This window comes from Salminus brasiliensis, chromosome 8 (assembly GCF_030463535.1).
Source record: "Salminus brasiliensis chromosome 8, fSalBra1.hap2, whole genome shotgun sequence".
Lineage (NCBI taxonomy): Eukaryota > Metazoa > Chordata > Actinopteri > Characiformes > Bryconidae > Salminus > Salminus brasiliensis.
The window spans coordinates 17,030,688-17,052,937 of record NC_132885.1 but is presented as its reverse complement, the minus strand read 5'-3'; the positions used below and the strand labels follow the sequence as shown (position 1 = coordinate 17,052,937).

Sequence of the window (22,250 nt, the reverse complement as noted above, 5' to 3'; positions counted from 1 at the left end):
AAATAGAGAAAATACATTTCTGACTGTCCACTTTTGTTTATTCTAATATATGAAAATTACAATAACAAATATGTTATGGAATATACAGATCTTAGACAATGTAAATGGCAATGTGTAACATCTGTATATTTTATGATATTTTTATATTTGGAACTGTGCAAGATTTATGTAGTCTGTATTTATATGTATTGTATTGTATTTCTTTTATAGCAGTCTATTTACTACTGCGAGGGACAATGCACCTATGCTTGTCACTCACCTTTACACCTGTGTTTATGTGATGTGACAAAACTGATTCGATTTGATTTATTTACCATAAAGATGAAATGCTGGAGTACCATAAAACCCTCCCTGCCCCCATTAACTGACAGAAATCACAATGCAAGATTAAAACACAGAAAACATGTATATTTTACATAATTATTGCTTACAAAAATTACCTCTCAAATCCTGCATAATGGAAGAGTGGCACATTTGCACTGAACTCCTCAAGAGCTAAAAGAAATTCCCTTCCACAATACGTAAAATTCACAACACTGTAAAGCACTGCTGTCCAATGAAAAACATGTATCTCCATTTTTAGTTCTCTCCAGCCTTTGAAGCCTATAACTGCTTTGTACCCTGTGTAAATAATTCTGGATAAATGGACCAATAGAAATGCTCCAAATGACTCAGAATAAATGCTTATTTTACATTGACTTCCATTCAAAGTTAAGAACATTTTTGCCTTCTCCTATAAAGTCACCATTGTGGAGATACATGTTTTTCATTGGACCGCGACAAAATATACAATTAAAATAAAATATCTTCAAATCTAGTGTAGCTTTTAAGACAAAAGAAATGAGCACTAACAAATTTACTTCCATTTCTGTCACTTGGTGCTGAGGTCAGGTTTCAGTATAAATGCTTCACTGGTTTACATGTAATAAACAAATACAATTTACTGATAGATTTATTCTTGCTCTCCATTCTAACAGAAAGTAAAAAAATAATAATAATAATAACAGCATGGCATAGAGGTTTTAAAGACATCCCAGACATATTCATATTCATTTAAAGCAGTGAGAGAAACAAAGCAAATCGCCAGTACCTTATGTATTTTTCCTGTTAGAGTTCTCATCATTACAATAAGCAAGACAACAGAAATGTTCATATGCATTGATTTTATTATTAATGTTTTTAATGTATCATCTTGTGGAAGGTTTTTCAATTGGTATTAACTCCTATAGCACCTACAAATAGACATCAATGAACATACAAAGTACATTAAAGAAAATGCAGATGCAGGGTAAAGGGTAAATCATTATGGTTCCTTCCTTGCAAATGTTGGGTGGAGGCCATTATGTCAGCATGTTGTAAAGGGCCCCCATCATGGAAAACTGAATTTCGGTCACTGTACAGAAGTAAAGACGTTTGAAGTCATTTGTAAACAGCTGATTCTCTGATGTCACAAGAACCAACTCATTTACATATCTCCACCTATTTAACCAACCGCAGGATATAGCCCCACCCTTTCATATTGCAGTTCTCAGGAGTGCTTTTTTTGCATAAAGCAGGTGCAGTAACAGGAGGACTCTGATGATAAAGAGAGGTTTAAATGGCCGTGTAAAAATAAATGATTTGGTTCAAAAACCCATACAAACATGACGAGTGGACCTGAAGGTAATAATGTAGAATATGGGCCCTTTAAGGTTTCCTATACTTGCTCTGGATCCACACTCTGTGCATCACCACTTTCTTTCCTCGGTTCACCTGTAGCCTCCTGTCCTCCAGATTCTGAACCTCCTCCAAACCAGCGGTCGTGAACAGCTGATGCACCTCCTCTGAGGAAGCAATAAAGATCCTTACCATATTGTGTATCACATGATCAATCAGCATAGGCTTTAAAGGGAATCAACACAATCAGCAGTTGCTGTACAGCTGTAATCACTGAGATAATCCTAGGGCAGCCATGGCAGTTTTTCAGCCATATAGATTTTATGGTTTTGGATTTCTGGACACAATTTTAAAAATTTACCTTTTGTGAAAAAATATACGCAGGTTCCATCTTGTCGCGTGTAGAAATTCTCAGACAGACACTGACCTGCAAGGGCGAAATATTGTAGTTTTAAACCTCTACACCAAACTCTAGGACTTACAATAATTCAGCTAGGTTATGGTCCTTTCAATGCATCATAAATAAAAAAAATGCACCACAATTTGATTTAGCTAAAACAGAACACAGAATACAGTAATGACTGGAGGAACTATGTACTCAGTATTTTGTGGAGTCATTTTTTCATTTTGGACAAAAAATTAGAACATACTTTATTGATTATTATTATGAAATTTTTAATATTTATTAGAAGAGTCTAAAACTGTTAAAATGGTTAAATCAGCATTCACAGAATTACTTTCTAACAATGTTTTTCAAAAAACAATAATGACTCCATAAAGATACATACAATCTAAAATTAAACTCAAAGCATAAACTAAATAAGTACAGATACATCAAGCAGACATTATGGATTTTTAACTCATACAGAGGTCCTGCCTCCTCTTATTCTGAACTGATAAGGTAGGGCAGTTACATGGCAAAGTCTACAAAGTCTACAAAGCTAACTTTACTCCCCAGATAAGAGAGGGTTAAAATATCCATGTGGACATAACAGATAAGATTGTCTGAGCATGTGAAAGTATGTGTGTGTGTGTTGGGTGTGGAGTCAATCATTTGTTTCTCTTATTTTGTTTTTTACCCCAACAGTGTCATGACAAAATGGTGGTCACATGATTCCCAAGGCACTCCAACTGCAGTCTCTGCTCTAAACAAGAAGCATTACCCCCCTTTTTGCATTTGTCAAGCAAAATATAGCCCTGTCAATGCACAAACACACTGTGGCCTTAATGATGTCTCCTTCAAAAGCCTGTTTAAAAGAGGCTAGTTTAGCAGTGCACCTGGCATGAAGAAGCAGGCACTATAACCTGTAAAAGAATTAAACACATAAAACAAGAGATAACATACCTTTTTTGAGTCGCAGCTGAGACAAATCATATCTGCCATAGTCTCTGAACAAGATGATTCCCCCGTGCTTCAGATAGCCAGCCAGATGATTCAGCACTCCTTGCATTCTGTTGTAGTCAGAAACAGCAACAAACATGCAGTCCACTGAGACAGAGATAATGCCCAATGTTTTCTTCAGATTAACACGTAAGAACATGGACAGAGGATTTGATATTTAGAGGAAATACACTCAATTAAAGCCAGAAACACAATAAACTCAAACAATGTAAAACCTAATGCCCTGCTTTAGCAGAGATATTGTATATACATCCATGGAATCATGTGTTTTAGAATAGGGTTGACAAAGTAACAAACAGCATTCACAAACATTACATTCACATTTACATTTACACACAAAGTAGCTCATTTAAAATCTATGCTCGCTCTCTCTCTCTTTGATACACGCAGAGTATCATTATTCAGAACAATATGTTTTTGTCTCAGTAATGGTCATCATCAGGTTGTTCACTGAACTGTGAGCAGTCCATCTTGTGGAAAGACAAATAGTCTACGTAGAGTCACATACATGTCTTTCTTTTATGCCTCTACATAATCTGAGCTCCTGAATGCTCCTTTTAATGAGCCCAAATGGCCAGAGCAGGACTGCCTGCCCCTGTAATAATGACAGACTACAAAATAGGAGACTTCCATAAGATCACAGGGGGCAATACACAGTAGTATATAATCAGAAAATAACATATAGACATTAAACCATGCCTGCCTCAGCAGCAGATCAGAAACTGCACACTTATTCATATCTGAACTGTGAACACAGTGTTTGGCTTTCTCAACGAATTAAATAATCAAAGTCAATATTGGTAAACCCAGAGTTATGTAATAGCCAATGTTAGATATCAGTTTTTACTCATTAAAGGAAATCATGCCATGTTTGCAGGATTGTGTTGGCTGCAAACTATATGATACTTTTGAGTGTTTGGTTATAGGCTCATTATGTTCATATTTTAGCATTTAAAGTGTCTCTAACATAGACGACTGAATTTCATATGCTTAACTGAAATAATGAAGTTGAAGCAGTATATTAACGTCGTCTCCATGTGTGGATGTCCCAATACTTTTGTCCTTGAAGTGTAATTCCACCGGTTCAGCCTACCACAGTTTTGACCGATTTGTTTAAAGGCAGAGTAACAGAAGCAGCTTGATTGATTCTAAGAGATAAAGAGAGGCTAAAAAATGGCCTTGTAAAATGTAACCAATGCAATTTGACCTCAAGAAAACACACATACCACTAAAGTGCACACCAAGAGAACATTTGCAAAGCACCCATGAGATATTTCGTACATATTTTACGAGACGCTCCCATCCACTGGTTGAGCCGTTCTGCCAAGTACACACAACCCAGCCTGTCATGTACTGGAAGAAGAATTGAAAAAACAGCAATGCCACAGCATTCTGGTTTTCTCTGTTATGGAGCCTCTAAATATGAATTAATGGACAAAAAAACAGAAAGAATTTCACATTCTACTATAATCATGAATAAGGTTAAGGGTTAGGTTAAGTTTAGCCTACGTTTAGGTTAGAATTAGGTTTAGGTGCTGTAAGTTCTGTTTAGGTTTAGGTTCAGGTAATAAAACTACACTGGTTGCTCTGTTCGAATTATTTGATTTCTGCATGTCTGGGTTGTGTCAGCAATTTTGCGTAATTCGTACGACGGTCTAAGTATATTTAGTACATATTGTATGAATTCTGAAATGCTCTTTTAGTTACTCTTTTAGAATGATTTTCATTTGACAACAGGCTGATTTATAAGATACACTCAATTAATGTGACTCATGATGATTCAAAGAGTTTTTGTCTTATGAAGTACAAAGTGACAAAAAAATTGTGATGAGTAGTCATGGTTGTCAATTTAGTCTTTTAGTGATTGTGCAACGCAAAACAGCTCAACAACTAAGTGGCAAAAAAGGGACAAATATATTCCTGATCAGCGTGAGAGCTGGTAAACAGGCAGAATGCAGACAAGATCCTACAACAGCTCACTCTACATGGAGAAGCATTGCTGGGTGTTACACAGAGCAGACTCCTGAGGGCCTGCCTGCTTGCGCTTAATTCTCTTGGAAATGAATCATAAATACTTAAGGTCTGTGGCAAATATGTAAACCAACAGTGTCAAACATTCACACAGGGCAGAACTTTCCAGAACATCTTTCAAGCGGAGGAGTAAGATGTCTAACGTCTTTACACAGAGTCTGAGCGTGGGGGAGGAATGTTTATGTTTAAAGCGGAAAATACTAGAACCACCACTCAGGATGACAAACCACCAAGGTATAAATGTTGGTTATCATCTACCCTTATTAAACATTCCACATGGTCTGTTTAAATGTGATTAGTAAATTGGCCATGATACAACACAACAGGCCAGATTCATAAAAAAAACATTTTATGCTCTCTTACACATCTGGTAACACATGTCCTCATTAATATAAAAAAAATCCCTCCTCAATGAGTTACAGGAAGAAACTGATGTATCTTTTCTATGTGGTTGTTGTTTGACCTAGAGATCCAGTTATTTTGCCCCTGATCTAATCCAAGTCTCTTAATAAATTTGATTTAATTATTGTGATTCTATAAATTATACAGCCACACAATTTAGGTAAGATGTGCTGCTAATTAATACTGAAGTAAAATCATCCTGTTTAGTTAATAAGATATTCTGGACTGATATGTTTAGTTTAATAGCCTTTTTAAGTGATTGTTTTATAATGTGTTTAATATCTTAGAATCCGGTCTGACTGATCATTCAGCTCCCTGGTACTTTAAAACGCTGCAGTGAAATCCCATTGTGTGTGTGTGTAGTGGTGCACACTCTGAATCTGTTGTTTGTCGACTACTGATGTCAAATAACAATTTTATAGCGTGGTGAATGCACTATGATTTGTTTTTCTATAGCATGTGTGCCAGAGCATAAGCATCCTCCTCTCAATTTTGAACCATAGACTGAATTTAAGAGTCAGATAAAAAAAAAAAAACAGTTTAAAAATAATGGTTTTAAAAAAGTGTTTATTTCACAAGTGTGTTACGTCGCCACTTTTGACTGTGTATTTAGGTTATTTGACACTCCACTGATGTAATTAACAGTTGTTTACCTATTATCATTTTTAGTACCATCCAAATGTTGGGTTTTTTTCTTGTTTGTAGCATGTCTTTTGTGGATTTTACCAAAGTTTTTCAAATGTGTTACACACAGCTATTTACTGCCTAAATTTTATTACAAAAGAGTATAATTCAGAAAGTACGATAAGTACAGAGTGATTTATGCATCATTATAGAGTCTGAACGGTTTACATTGGTGGTGAAGAGACATTAAAAGTGTAATTTCCTACTTTTCAAATATGTTGCATAGTGCATTGTTTTATGTTGATCAGTATAGCACAGTGGGTACCACCACTGCCAGCACAACACACCACACTAAATAGTCCTTGGGCAAGCCTCCTAATGCTACATTCATATTCCTCTGTAATGATATAAAGAAATGTTTGTGTTTGTGAACCCTTTATGCTTTTCTGTGTCTGTTTATTATTTTGACATGAAGTATGATCAGATTTTCTTTTTATTTATTGAGCAAAATGATCCAACCGTTACATACCTTTGTCAAAAAGAATGATGCAAACCAAGAATGAGTTAATTTAAAGGGGTAACTGATATCAGGTGTTTTAAGAAAGGGGGATGGTAATCGGGCATGGGGTTAACAGGCCCTCTTATGTTTCAAGAACATCAACTAGATCAGATTTGTGTCTCAGATGAAACAAATGGAAGAACAAAAGCAAAAATCAATCCTTGGGCACAGTGATTAACATTACGGAATGTCACAAAGATCCCCTGGGCTACATCCCAGGACCTACTGGCTTCTCTTGCATTGAAAGGTGTGCATGGCAGGAAAGCAAGGATTAAGATTGCTCATATAAAGTGTGCTCTGTTGGAAGACAGATTCATCCAAAATATAACTTTTTGTTATGCTTGGCATAAAACAAACCTTGCATTGCAAATAATAACCTCATCCCAACTGTTAAGCATGGGGGCGGCAAAATCATGGTTTGGGGCTGCTTTGCTGCCTTAAGCCCAGGACAGCTTAGCATTATTACTGGGTCTGTGAATTCTGGACTGTACCAGCAAATACTTCTGACATTAAGGTATCTGTCTGTGAACTGAATTTACAGCTATTTTATCATTCTCCACCTATGAACATACAATACCTCAAAAGGTGTGTGTAGGTCCACTGATTATGTCTGACTTGTAATAGAGACTTTTCATCTCAGTGTGATGCTGGATATATAAATGCAAAAAAGAAAAATAATCACCACAAAATAAATTAGCTACACATCAGTATTCGACAGATAGTAATGGGCTAACAGTTAAGAGTGTGTACCTCTTTACACACAAAGTGATTTGACTGCAGCATTTTAAAGGATGCAAGAGTTGAATGGTCAGATAGGTCAGTCAGACTGGATTATAAGGTAAATGTTGCTACCAAACAAAGGTAAATCAGTTATTAATGTCTATAAACAGCACATCTTAGCTAAGTTGTAGGGCTGTAGTATTAATAGAAACAAAGATCGGATCAGATTGGTATCGTCCGACAGCCAGTATGAAAGTCCTCAGATCGGATCGGGAGGCAAAACACCAAAAATTACAATATTTACATCTCAACCATTAAACTGGTAAGGTACAAATAAAATGGTGGAATTACTCTTAAGGACAACCAGTTGCTTAAGGATGAAGTCAAGGATGAGGTTGTGTGTTATTCTACACAATACACAGAAACCTGTAAGTATGCAGGGACTAGACAGGGTATGTTCTGGAAGAAAGTAAATTTAGGGCCATTTTATGTCAGACAAATAGGTACTTGCATTGTAAAAGGTGATTAATGAGCCAATGTGCACGTGACTGGTGTGCTCTACCCTCCACACCTGTGCATCCTACCTTTCAGGATGGATGGAGGACAGCACAAAAACCACTAGAATAACATCCAGGCTCCCACGAGGAAAGGGAAACAGGGACGCACCATCACAAACGTCCTGCACAAAGGCATGGCACACTGCTGGGTCATAGTCTGGATGCTCCTGTAGGGTGGCAGAAAAGAGCCCCTGTCCTTAAATGACTTGAATCAGAACTGTCCAGCCCTATTTTGATTTGAAACCCTACTGTTATAGTGTAGGACATAAATGCTGGTTTCCCAGACAGGGATTAAGCCTAGTCTTGGACTACAGAGCATTCTGAATGGCGATTCTCCACTGAAAGTACAATTTAGTCTAGGACTACACTTAATCCCTTTCTGGGAAACTAGCCCATAATGTATAGTTGGAGGGCGCTTCAATTATAATACAGGCCTGCTGTGTGATCTGGACTTTAAGTATGTTGTAATCAATTATAAAAAATATTCAAAAATAATACCAGATAAGATGATTTTATATCCTTGCACTTGAATTATTCATTGCAGGCACTCTTTGAATGTCATATGCATGACTGAGAGAGGACCCACATGAATACGTAAATATATGCAAAAATACATCTGTCTATCATTATGCTCCAATTTCACTATATTTTGTGTTAAATCATGTCGCTGTAGTGGATGCATCTCCTTCAGCTTGCTGAGGACTACATTTCCCTGCCCCTGTGCAAACATATGCAGTGTGCTAGCAGCCTGCTGCTGTCATTTGATAAAAGCCTCTGCATTCTGACAGCATCAAATATCCACCAGGCCAACAGGCACACACGCGCACACTCACACTCACACACACACACACACACACATATATGGCAGCCATTTTGACTGACTGATCTTCTGTCAGCAAAATGGATGAGGATAACACAAAATGAAGGCTTGGATGAGCCACTGTTGTCCTTCTGAGTAAATGACAGTTTACACATGGGCTTCCATGCTGAATGTTGATAAGGTGCACTGGTTACATCTGATTTCACATGAAGTCGGCACTGCAGATTTGTTGTTGTTTTTTTTACCTTGACAAGCTGAATCGCTCGAAAAGAAAAGTCTAAGCAGTACAGGAATGCATTACTGTCCCTGGAAGAAAAAAAGAAACACATTTAAATGGAATACTCTTCTACATCAGTTAAATAACTTCAAATTTTCATAACAAACATAAAGCAATAAGGAGCAAACAAAATGTTACAAAAGTTTAACTGTCTTTAGTTTTAAAAGTCAGAATAGTTATATAATCATTTCATAATTATTTACTGATATTAATCGGTAACATTGTTGAAATCAAGATGAATTAATTTTATTTATTCGTTAACAATATTAACATTTTGAGCAATAATTAGGGTTTGACCCTTACACCCTGTGTGACCATAGAAATTAACTTTTATGTTTCTGGCACGTTCAACAGACCAGTACTCATTAAAAGATTTATTATCCAATACAAAAAAAATGTGTATGACTTCACCACCACCACCAGCTCATACAAAGTATTTAAAAATGAATATATACAAAATTCCAACTTTCCAAATCCGAATAAAAAGAACATACAGAGGAATACTTGTCAGCTTCAAATACAGCAGTTACTAGTTAACTTACATTGGTTAGGAATTCATTAAGTAAATATATGAATAGTAAATAATGAAAAGATACTGGACAGGAAACCCAATAACGCTTTCAGCTGCATCATAATTGTGTACTACGCACTAATGCTATTAGATATTTACTATATGCTATCCTATATATACAATATCTTAAAAGTGTAGGTTCTGCAGGTTAGTACACAAAATATTGACATACTAACCAGTTTTCTACTAACAGGAAGTAATTAAGTGTTGCTATGCCAACATTCATTGTTCTCCAGCCGCTGTTGCTGCTGCCCTTGCATTTTTTTCTAATAATTGTTCCACATGTGAGTGATCCTCCCTTTCCGTTTTGCATTGCATTGTGGTAATAATGTGATAACAGTGTCCATCATAACTCACAACAACTGCTTCTAAGTGTGTATCTTGGATATTTGATTATACTTAACTTAGCACTTTTATCTAGAATACATACTATTAATTAGTATGCAACTGGGACGCGCTCTACCAGAGGGGAGCAAGATTCTCCGAATTCTGCTGAGCTTTTCTCCTACTATCTGTATTTGTGGCTTATGTATGATTAAGGCCACTTCAGAAACAAATATGGGTTTGTAACTCATTTAGGGCCGGTTTCCCAGACAGGAATTCTAAATGCCGAGTCGCCATTAAAAGTAAAATTTAGTCTAGGACTAGGTTTAATTACTTTCTAAGGAACCAGCTCTTCATGTTTGCAGCCAATGAATTACTAGCTTTTTAAATACTGCCCATAAGGTACAAGCCTCAAGGACAACCCACTCCATGTCCCAAAATTCAGAATTCAATTGTAACATAATAGAAAACATGTGTTTTAGATCTCAGCTCAACTGACTCCCATCACAACATACTTGTTGAAGCCACAATCCTCCTGCCTGGTATGTCATTTATTAGTTATGGATGCATGGATTTGAATGGACTGCATGCTTTTTAACCTGATCGTGTTGATAACAGGGAATACACTGTTGCCCGCACCACAGCCCACCTACAAAACAAACCAACAATTATACATAACTATACAGCATACACAACATGAGCAAGATTACATTAAAAAAAACGAAATAACTGCAAATATAATATAAAAAAAACTGTGACAATTAAAACAGGCCTGTATAAAATGTCAATTACCTCAAGTATCCTAAAGGAAGCGTGTTGTCCAGGGAAAGCAACAGTGTTGTGAGATTTCACTGAAGAACTACAACTGGTGTGCTGCTGCTGCTGCTGCTGCTCTCCAAGCACATCAGAACTGTCAATGAGTGAGTCTTTGTGACTGCTTCCCCTGCTGACCTGGTCAGTCTCTTCGCTCTCCTGCCCCCCTGAGGTATGCTTTGCCTCACAGCCCTGGGGCAAGAGCTCTGGGAACTCAGAGAAAAGCCACTGCCGATTTTTGAAAAACTTGTTCTGGTGCATCTCATAAAATCTGTTCCAATACTTGTGAGCGTCTCTTTTATACCTGACTGGAAGGCATACAAAGAGCTTAGCATCAATCAAACTGGTTAGCCGCAGTGTCAATGCTACAACTGTGAACATATACGTATGTGCATATTACGATTTTTAATTCTTCTATTGATATAATTTACAGTAAGAAACAGAGACTGATTTATAGTGCCATCCATACGTATTTGGACGGTGGCATAATTTTGCCTCTGTACTTAAATTTGAAAAAAAAAAAAAATCAAGATGTGATTTGATGGGTTTAACAAATCTTGCTTTAACTGTTTAGGAATTCTAGGGATTTTTACATTCTTTACATTTTCACTGGCACAAGAGTAAATGAACAATTTACTGCTAAGTAGTTTTATGGACAAGTGTGGTCTGTTCTCTCTTGAATTCGTCAAAAATTAAAAAGATAAACTGGTTGATTTGATTGCAGTTGGATTTAGTAGCTGTTTCAATATGAACTCCAAAGACATGATACAAGTGAAGAAGGCCATTGTTTTATTGCTTTATTGTTTTACTCGAACCCCTGTTAGGTGCTATCGCAATTGTTAGGCTAAAGAAACAAGACAAACCTATTGGCGAAATTGCAGGAACTTTAGTAGTGGCCAAATCAGAAATGCTAATTGAGATATTTATGTAATTTATTTATGTCCATTATTTATGTCTATTAACTTTTGAGCCTGTGACAATAGAGACACTATGCAAAAATTACTTATAATTACTTATATAATAATTACTTCCAACTACTTATGGACCTGCATTTGCATTTTCCACATACTCTTTATGTAGACTTTGTTTAAATGCTTATTTTGGATTTTTCAAATAAGATACACTCTGTGGGCAAAAGTATTTGGACACCTACAAATTGCACCTACAGGAGCTTTTTTAATGACATCCAACTCTTAATCCACAGACACATGGAGTTGTAGCTATACCAGTAAGTTGGGAACTTTTTTGCATTATGCACCTCAGCACTTAGCGACCCCACTTTGTAACTTTACATGGTCTGCCACTTTGTGCCTCAGTTGCTGTGGTTCCTAAACACTTCCACTTTTCAATAATGCCACTCACAGTTGATAGTGGAATATCTAGGAGGAAAGAAATTTCACCAACTGGCAACAGTTGCAATGGTGGCATCCTATTACAATACCACACTGGAAATCAGTAAGTTCTTTAGAATCACCCATTCTTCAACTAATGTTTTTAAGGCAAACTGCTTGGCTGGCTGCTTGATGTTATAAACACGTGGCAATAGGACCGAATTAAACACCTGAATTTTAATAATTAAGTGTTATAATATATTTTGTCCATATAGAGTTTTTATTCTATCTTTGAAAAGCTGCTCTTGATTTTGTTGCTGTTCAGTTAAGTCAAAAACAGTCAAGAGATGAAGAGATTATATAGTGACAGCACTAGTCCTATACTTTCTTGTACTCATTCAAAGAATAATCCATATATTATATATTATGGCCTGTAGTGACCTTACCTTGCTCTTCTACTGGAATCCGGTCTCTGGAGTTTTCCTCTGCTTTTTGTTTGGCTTTTTCAAACTCCTCCGGTGACCACTGAACATGATCCCTAAAGCACATAAATAACAGGCGAATGTGGCTTACCTTTGTCATCTAATCAGAAACAAGCTTTCGAGTGCCCCCTCGCTTTGAATAAGGTGAGGAGATAAATAAGAGGAATCTAAACAACAGATCACCGAGTTCTTACCCTCCACATCAAAAACAGAAGCAGCTCAATACATCTTCTTATGGTCCTTGGCTTGGTTAAAATGATGGAATGTTGCTGGACAAACGTACCACATGTTATACTGGAAGATGTCATCAGGGTTGGTGAGTATCCTGGCTCCTAATGGTGCAGGTGGCCGTCCGCTGTGGAGTCTGTATGGGATGTGTCGAACAGCATGACCTATAGCTGACACGGTCAACTTCCACAGTCCTCTCATTTCCTCTCATTCATTTGATACGGTGAGCTGCAACATAGCAATGAACAGTAACTCACTATTTTAAATAGGCAATAACAAAGGATTTATGATGTCCATTCAAAATACAATCAAATCCACACTGTTTACATAACCGCCACTAAAATCAGTGTAAACTGGAATGCACATTAACTTGTGTATACATTGCTTTCCAAATAAAACAGATTCAGGGAGGGTCCCTGAGCTAGCTGAGCGTTTAAACTGGTGAGGTCAGTGAGACGAGGAGGTATATTGTTTTTTTGTGCCTGTTGGTGCATGATAGTGCCAAAAAATGTAGAAGAGCCTTTTAAGAGGCAGCCAAAATTCTTTACATTTTGGTGGTTACATCAAAAGCATGAGGGGGAAGATTGTAGACACCACCCCTCAAATCAGATAATGTTATTACTGATTCTTTTGGCATAATTTTTTTTAAGCCCCAAATTGAAGTAACTTTTTATTAAGCCCCAAAGGGGATAAGGTCCTGCTTTTAAGCCTGGTTCCTTTCAAGGTTTCTCCATATTAACTTCTCACCACAGTTGCCTCTGGCTTGCTCAAATCGAGGCTTGGACATCAGATTTCTATGTTGCTCTGGTTGTGTCACACTGACATTTGTTCAGGCCTTGGAGATTGTTTTCTAGGATATTATTTATGTTTTTCAGGGGACTGAGATGTTCTGCTGAAGGCTGTTATCAAGACGCTTTTGCTGTGTTGGACAGAATTGAAAATGAACTAGTGAGCTTGGACCACAATAGTATGAATTAAAGTACAACAAGCTATCTGAGTGACATAACCTTTCTTCAGTATGGCCTCTATGTGGTGTAAAGGAACATACAGACCAGGCAACCTTCTCCTATCTGATCATTTCTTCTCAGTCACCTTTTAGAGACTAAGATTTCCTGACATAGGACACAGTGACATGAGATAAGAACCAGTTGGTGCTCATCATCAAGGCGTTGGAGCACCAGGCCTTTCATGGGCAGCAGAGGTGAACAACAGGATCTCTTTATTACACACTGCTGACAGTCATGTTGAAAGATGCCTTCCAGTGGTTTTAGATTTAGTCATCAGTATTAAGTTTTGATGTGCTTTAAAGATCAATCACAGCAGTATAGATATCTTTTTTTATCAAAACTGTGTTGGCAGAAGTGAGATACCCCACCCCATCCCACCCCCATCCCCCCAGCTTGGTCCCTGTCTATTTTATTTATTTATTTATTTTTTTACTTTTAGTCTTGCTGTGGTAAGCTTTGGTGTTCCCGTCTGTTTACCAATGTCCAGTGTTGCACTGGGCCAGGTTGATCAGACAAGCCATTCAGGAACCTGCAATTTTGCTATGCTACATCTTGCCTCTGGCTTGCTCAAATTGAGGTTTGTACATCAGATTTCTATGCAGCTCTGTTCGTGTCACGCTGACGTTTGTTCAGGTCTAGGAGATTGTTTTCTAAAATGTTGTGTGTGTTTTTCAGAGGACTGAGACATTCTGCTAAAGGCTGACATTAAGATGCTTTTGTTGTGTAGAGCAGAACTGAAAATGAACTGGAGGACTTAAGACGCAAGAGTTTGAACTACAGGACAACAAGCTTTCTGACTGACATTCTGACTGACAACCTCTTCTCAGTGGCTCAAGCACACCTGTTCTATACAGCATAAAGTCACGTAGAGACCAGAAGACAATCCACTTATTTCTTCTTAGTCATTAGAGACATCAGAACTGACTGTTCCTGAAAAAACACATGTTGACCAAGTCTTGTCTCTCTCTCTCTCTCTCTCTCACTGTCTCTGTTTATGTGTGAAGCTGTTGAGATATTCTGACTTTTCTCTATATTCTTATTATTCTTTTTATGTGCCTGTAATGCTAAATTCAATACATAGTTCAATGTATTTTTAATATTTATTTACATTAGGTTTAGTTAGGTTTTGTTTCCATGATGAATCATGATTTTGTGAAATTAATTTAATTTTATTTATTTTCAATTTATTTATTTTATACTATTTCAGATATTTTGTCTTAATGTCTTAATGTGTTATTTTTCTATGTTTTAATGTGTTATTTTATGGTTTTGTTTTTTAACTTCTATGTGGTGTACGGTCAGTGAGATTTAGGCTGAATGTATAAATGTCTGTTTTTGTTTTGGTTCTAGAAAATGTGTGCTTTTCAGCTGTACAGCACTTTGGTCATCTTCAGCTGTTAGTAAATCTGACAAGCCTTTACAGAATAAACAGGTGGGGAAATGGACGTTTTCTTAAAAGTATGACTGTGTAAAAGTATGGCTGTGTAAAAGTATGACTGTAAAAGTATGACTGTGTAAAAAGTATGACTGTAAAAGTATGGCTGTGTAAAAGTATGACTGTAAAAGTATGACTGTGTAAAAGTATGGCTGTGTAAAAGTATGGCTGTAAAAGTATGACTGTGTAAAAGTATGACTGTGTAAAAGTATGACTGACTGTGTAAAAGTATGGCTGTGTAAAAGTATGGCTGTAAAAGTATGACTGTGTAAAAGTATGACTGACTGTGTAAAAGTATGGCTGTGTAAAAGTATGACTGTGTAAAAGTATGACTGACTGTGTAAAAGTATGGCTGTGTAAAAGTATGGCTGTAAAAGTATGACTGTGTAAAAGTATGACTGTAAAAGTATGGCTGTGTAAAAGTATGGCTGTAAAAGTATGACTGTGTAAAAGTATGACTGTAAAAGTATGACTGTGTAAAAGTATGGCTGTGTAAAAGTATGACTGTGTAAAAGTATCACTGTGTAAAAGTATGACTGACTGTGTAAAAGTATGGCTGTGTAAAAGTATGGCTGTGTAAAAGTATGACTGTGTAAAAGTATGACTGACTGTGTAAAAGTATGGCTGTGTAAAAGTATGACTGTGTAAAAGTATGACTGTGTAAAAGTATGACTGACTGTGTAAAAGTATGACTGTGTAAAAGTATGACTGACTGTGTAAAAGTATGACTGTGTAAAAGTATGACTGTGTAAAAGTATGACTGTGTAAAAGTATGACTGTAAAAGTATGGCTGTGTAAAAGTATGACTGTGTAAAAGTATGACTGTGTAAAAGGTGTGTTGTGAAAACGTCTGTGGCAGTGACAGAGTTAAGATGAGGCGCAGTGCATTGTGGGCCGCCCCTCTCTCCAGAGAGGTGTCTAGACACTCAGGATATGGAGTAAAAATGAGGGAGCGAGTCTCCTCATCTCTTCTTCTCTGGAGCGACGCATTTACCTGAGGTTTCGGGCATTTTGCGGATTTCATCTGCATTTCATCTGATTTCATTAACCTGCAGTGAAACGGCAATGGTTTTTACGGGAGGGCGAGATACTCTGCTCTGGCCGGACTCACGTGCACACTTACTTTGCTTTGCCTGTGTACCTGAGGGGACGTCGATTAAATGGACCAAACCGTGATCATGGTCTTCAGTCCTAAAGACTAACCTGATCACATGCGTGCGTGCAGACTGTAGAAACACTAGTGCTAGCTAGTTTGCTGGCTACTTTGTTAGCTAGCTAGCTAATTTCGTAGCCTACAGCCGTGTGCAGAGTTAAACCAAGACGTATCCGAAAGCCTTTGTGTTTTGAACCTGACAGACAAGTAGATACAGATCGTAGCTACATTTCCGGAGTCAGTCTTCTGTTCGTTTCTAAGCTGAAAAGCATTCATTGACATTTAGTAATGCAGGACAGTTAGCTAGTAATGCAGCTAGCTAGCTGGCCACCCCAGCAGAGTTTCGCCCATGCAGTAAGTTTCTCGTTACCTCGAGAGCTAGCTAAAGTTAACTGGACACAGTGCAAAGTATGAACACAGCAGGGTTGCCCGCTCAGTAGAGACTCTATAAAAGATAAGCTGACCTTGAAAAGATCTGGCAACATACCTGCATGTACTTAGCTGGCCTGTCGTCTCAATGGTGTCAACATCCTCCTCCATGTGTTTGGATCAGTGGTCCTCCGCCGTTCGCCCTCTAGCGACTAAACGGCGAGTAAAGAACGCCTGCACTGTTTTAGGCTGCAGGACAAGAGGGTCAACCTCCAATGACTTTGGTAAACTACTTGGAGGAAATCTCAGGATCCTCAGGAATATTATTCTCCAGGTATTTGCTTATCAAACAAAAAAGTGTTTTCTTTTTAATGTTGGTTTGGTTCATTTGAATATTGATCTGTTCATTAATACGCTAGGAAGAGACCGAATTTACCAAGGTGTGGACAAAATCATCCAAGTCGCTCATCTCCTACGACAGTGGAAGGATATACTTTGAGAATTACAGGAACTGCTACAGCAGGTAAATTTACACAACCAAGTGCTGTTGTCTTTGCGGATTAAAATACAGCTGCATATTTGGTATTATGATCCTGATACGCATAATGAATTTCAGCCTAGCGCCTGCGCCACAGCTCTTGTATGAGTTACCAAAAAGAGCCAAAGCTGAGAAGATTGAGGATGCCCTGTTATGCCAGTGTCCTCTTGTAAGTGCGCTCATAAAAAAAATTGATAGAAGACTTATATTGACACATGATGGTATGAGCCCATGAATCCATTTGGTGTCCTAATGCTGTGTTTATTACAGGATAAGGTGCTCCAACAGGCCTCAGACCAGAAACCCAGTCTGCTGGCCTTAACAGCCAATAACTGGCTGTATCGCCTCTCTGCAGACACAGGAGAAATACTACAAAGAGTCTACCTCTCGTCTCATTTTAAATTCAGGTAGTCTGGTTGTAATATCTGCTATAACACACCTAAAGAACTGATAAGGCAATAGCCAATTATAGTGATGAGCCACTCTGTGCTGTACCCAAACTAATGTTGCGTTATGACTGACTCTGAAATTGTTTGTTAGTGTTGTCTGTGTTGTATGTGTGTTTTTATTCAGGTTAGGAAACACTAGATTTAGTTGTACTAACCTGTACTAACCCAACGTGCCTTAACAGATCTCTGGACTGGGACGTCTCACAGGAAACATTTTTTATCAAATCTATTCAGCGAAAACAGACACCACTGGCACGACAGGTAAGGTGTCAGATTTTTTTATGATTGACATTTCTTCACGCTGCGCTCAGTACACTTGGAGCAGCAAAAAGGAGCCGGTCGGTTAATGTAATTTATGACGATGAGGATTGACAAGTAATAGGATTTCAGTCTTTCCAAGGTGAAACTTGCTATGTTGGGAAAGATGACTGATGCTAAAGAACAAGAGAGATCTATTTTAATTTTAACCGCTTGCTAAATAACAGTACGCAACATATAAATGTGATGTTTTACTCATTTTTAATTAAATGTACCACCTTGTCTGCTGGAAATTTCCCAGAGTGCAGCATTCAATGTAAAGAGAATTCTTAGGGTTTTACATACCTCAAATGTCCAGATAGGCCAGATGAATGGTGAAAATAAGCTCCCCGGACAAAAAATGAGTCAGCTTGCATGTTTAAGGTGGAAGTAACTTCAGGCGAAACTGATGGACAGGGACCACCAGGGTGTTTCAAGGCTTGTGAAAGAAAATCGCTTTGCCTTTAGATCTCAATGCAGGTCCTTCACAACCAATTTCTGAAAGAACACTCCCAGGGGAACTGCATTTCTTTTTCTTTTTTTTTCTTTTTTTTTTCCACAATCTGTGAAACACCCTGGTGGTCCCTGTCCATCAGTTTCATCTTCCGGCCACAAGTCAAGTCTGACTACAATTTCCTTTAGACTGGGATTTTTGCCACTGCTGATAGATCTGTATGACCAAACTCTTCAATATCCCTGCAAATCTGCAAATTCTGCTACTTCCTTCACACTATGGATTTTGCTCGCCCAAATGCAATCACTCTTCTGCCAATAATTAACATCTGCTTTGTAACCCATTTTCCACATGCCGAACTAGTCACTACCACCTTAAACATGCAAGGTGAGATACAAGAGAGATTTCTGATAGATAGATAGATAGATAGATCTCCTCTATTTCTGATTATTTGAGATTTTATATTTATAATAATTAATTTTATATAATAAAAAGTAATTATATATTAAACAATAATAATAATAACAATAATAATAATAATCATTATTATTATTATTATTAAGATATCGTCCAGGCCTAGCAGAAGCTCTTACATTTTTTTTTTCTCCCTCTTTGTCTCTTTTTCAGGCTGGTGTTGATAATGTCCTCATGCATTTAGCAATTTTCACAGTTTTCCCTCTTCATGTTGTTGGACTGTTGGAGATCAGCAAAAAAGTAAATCAGCTTGCATTTGCAGTCATTTCTTCACTAATACTTAAACAAAGTATATTTTATAAGAATGATAAATATTAACGTCATATTGTTTGTAGGTATTTGGGAAATCTGTGGTGGATGTGTTGCTGTCTCAGGGTGTCTTGGCAGTGTCACACAGCTCAAAGTGTGTAAAGCTGTACAGCTTGGAGTACATTGTGAAAAAGGTGTGGTTCAGTGTGTTGCAGTCATGAAATGGAGGTGAATCTAAATCTCTGAATCCACATTGCAATCTTGCTCACTGTCATTTCAGTTCAGCACTAAAGAGCTGGTTCTGGGGCAGCAGTGTGATTTAAATGGTTCGAGGGGAATAGTGGGAGACGCACCATATGGCATTCCAGTCAACATTCAGATCAAAGGTGAGTGACCATCATCTATTACCAGTGAGCTTTGCAGTGTACATTGTTCAGCGAGGCTCTAGTAAACTGTAATAATAAACTCTAATAAACAAAACATGATGTAAAACATTTATTTGGTATTTGAGAATATTCTGAACTGTGTTTTACTTGTCTGTTTGTAGATGCTTGCTAATCTTTGTAGTGCTGATGGTGGTGAACTTGTAAATAAGCACTAAGGGTTAAAAATAAAAAAATAAAAAAGGGTTAAAAAATAAAAACTAAGGGTTAGCCTCTTAGTTACTTTTTTGATCCTGTGTAACTCCTTACTATACCCCTCTTTCCACCCGAACCCCAGAGTGTCCTCCTGTACTCTTTGAGATGTCGTACTTTGATAACGGGATCCAAATTGGAGGCCATCCGTGGCACTACATCTACACACCCAACCATAAGAAACATAAGGGGACTTATCACATCTGCTCAATCAGAGATGGCACTCTGGTAATCTTTTACACATGTAATAGTCTTGTAATTGCTTAAAATTAATCAAGGTTTTTCTTGATTTCTTGATTGAACCTACGTTTGCCTCAGAGAACTGTGTGGAACTTGGTGTTAACTATAAAAACAGCCCTTGGTGCTTCTTTAGATTTAGCCTTTTGCACAAAAGAGCACTATTGCACCAGTGCAACAAGTAGGAATAATAATGGAGAGCTATTCAAGCCTGTCACTAACAGTGGCAGGCAGCTGTGATTGACAGTAATTGTAGAGAATTGTCTACAGGTACCTCAGGCTGCAGATGGCCCCAACTGTGAGTGTTGACAGAGATGGATAGAGCAGTCAGATCAGATATTTTAATGAAAGAAAAAAAATACTCCTGTGAAGATTTGTTAGAAAATATGTATAACATATATATTTTTTAAATCAGCAAACAGCATTTTCTTTTACTTTTTCAACGTGGTGTTAAACATGTTTCAAATTATTTTCAAATTAAACATTAAAATGTGGTAACCGTATATACCACTGAGCAAAGTTTCTTTGAGATAGGCAAAGAATGGCATACAGGATATGAAGTGTGACTCGCTGGAGGCAGATTGGATCTTCTTCCACCCTGATGATTCAGGGAGGATCATCCATGCTGGTCCCAGCACCATAAAGTGAGGTGCCTTTCTTTTAAATAAATAAATAAAAAGTATTAATATGCATTTATATAAAATTACTGTTACTTTTAAATGTTCTGTTATTAACTTTTAGTTTTGTTTCTTTGGAAGTGTTCTCAAGATAATAGAAGAAAAAGAATTTGACTGGCACTATGAGGTGGTCCGTGATTTTTCCATCATTACCTCTCGAGACAGGAATGTAAGTGTGTCCATTAACGTCTACTGAATTTCAATACTTTCACACCCATATTGACCATGAAACCCACAAAGACCACAAACAAGACTTTGTTTAATGTTCTACTCTTATGAAATGGTAATCATTCTTTCGTTTGCTTTATGCAGACCTCCTCCCAAGTGATGGTGACCTCCTCTGGCCGCACTGTGAAGAGACGATTTCAGCAGCTGGATGACGATCCTGAACAAGAGGTAGTTAAGTGATGTTAAATCGCACACTCTTAATACACACAGTCAGTCATTTATTTATTTTTCTTCTTTTCAGGAGGCATTCATTTGTTGCATAGGTTGTGGAAACACTGTTTTGGCCCATCATTTCCAGCAGTTGTCCAGATAACAGTTAAATTGTCTGTATTGCAATTTACTTAAATGACTTGTGCTTTTAGAAGTATTTAATAAAATGTTCTAAAAAACCTTTTTTTGCATTGGGGTGCTTCCTGTTGGAAGAATGCTCCACCCTAATCTAAAGTTTGGACATTTTAAGATGCCATGCGATCACATTGTTATATATGTTATATTTTCAAAGTGGGAAAACAACAAAAATGGAGATACAAGATTTACAGCATGACCATGACTATATTCATGATATACAACTTCTACTTTCTCTGATGTTCTGTAGACATTTAAGATGGCTAAGTATGAAGATGAGCTCGATCTGTTGGCTATTTTGGATGTGAGTCCAACAACTGAGGATGTGGGTCAGGCCAGCGTTCGACTCTATGACAACAAAAATGGATCATTAATGAAGAGAATCACCCTGAAGGAGCCGTGGGATGTAGTAAGTAGATCCTACTTCCTTTTTTTTTGCACATCATTTGTTTTGTTCCCCAGAGCCATTTTTACACCTTTCTTTTTATACTTTCAGACCTACAGCCATGAAGTGTATATCGACAGAGACACAGTCATCCACATCGAACAAGAGAGAAACAACAGCTTTTGTTGCCATGTTTATAAGATGAACCGAAAGGCCAGTTGACTGTGCCACATAGTCATACTTTACATAGACTTTTTATTGACTAGATTTCAGCTGGAAAATATTTTTGTATTTGGATGTTTGGTGGTAAAGAATTCCTGATGTGTTTCGTTTGTTTTGTATGTTTTGATTTTACCAAGTTTCAAAGGCCAACGTCTTTAATTTTGAATAAAAAAAACTGAATTGAACAGACAGAATTGAAGCTGTTTGTTGTCTTTAAAGGGGCGCTAGGAATACTAGACTAGGAAAACTGTCAGCCAGTGATGTGGGTTTAAAGTTTGAGACATTTATTTAATTACTTC

General features: G+C 37.4%; 2 protein-coding genes across 2 annotated transcripts; one reads left to right on the top strand and one right to left on the bottom strand.

Moving 5' to 3' along the window:
• Nucleotides 1-387: 387 nt before the first annotated feature.
• mettl8 (methyltransferase 8, methylcytidine) lies at nt 388-16,959 on the bottom strand. The gene is made up of 10 exons (XM_072685859.1): nt 16,880-16,959; nt 12,853-13,025; nt 12,534-12,625; nt 10,736-11,064; nt 10,543-10,592; nt 9,017-9,077; nt 7,979-8,118; nt 3,002-3,108; nt 2,018-2,083; nt 388-1,823 (listed from the first exon to the last, which is right to left on the bottom strand). The coding sequence occupies exons 2-10, from the start codon at nt 12,996-12,998 to the stop codon at nt 1,687-1,689; spliced, it is 1,128 nt and encodes a 375-aa protein (XP_072541960.1). The 5' UTR covers nt 12,999-13,025; nt 16,880-16,959; the 3' UTR covers nt 388-1,686.
• On the top strand, nt 16,143-22,145 carry dcaf17 (ddb1 and cul4 associated factor 17). Its single transcript, XM_072685858.1, has 14 exons — nt 16,143-17,095; nt 17,181-17,284; nt 17,378-17,468; nt 17,570-17,706; nt 17,931-18,009; nt 19,127-19,213; nt 19,309-19,416; nt 19,503-19,608; nt 19,943-20,085; nt 20,629-20,738; nt 20,853-20,940; nt 21,084-21,167; nt 21,595-21,753; nt 21,841-22,145. The coding sequence occupies exons 1-14, from the start codon at nt 16,910-16,912 to the stop codon at nt 21,949-21,951; spliced, it is 1,593 nt and encodes a 530-aa protein (XP_072541959.1). The 5' UTR covers nt 16,143-16,909; the 3' UTR covers nt 21,952-22,145.
• Nucleotides 22,146-22,250: the final 105 nt, after the last annotated feature.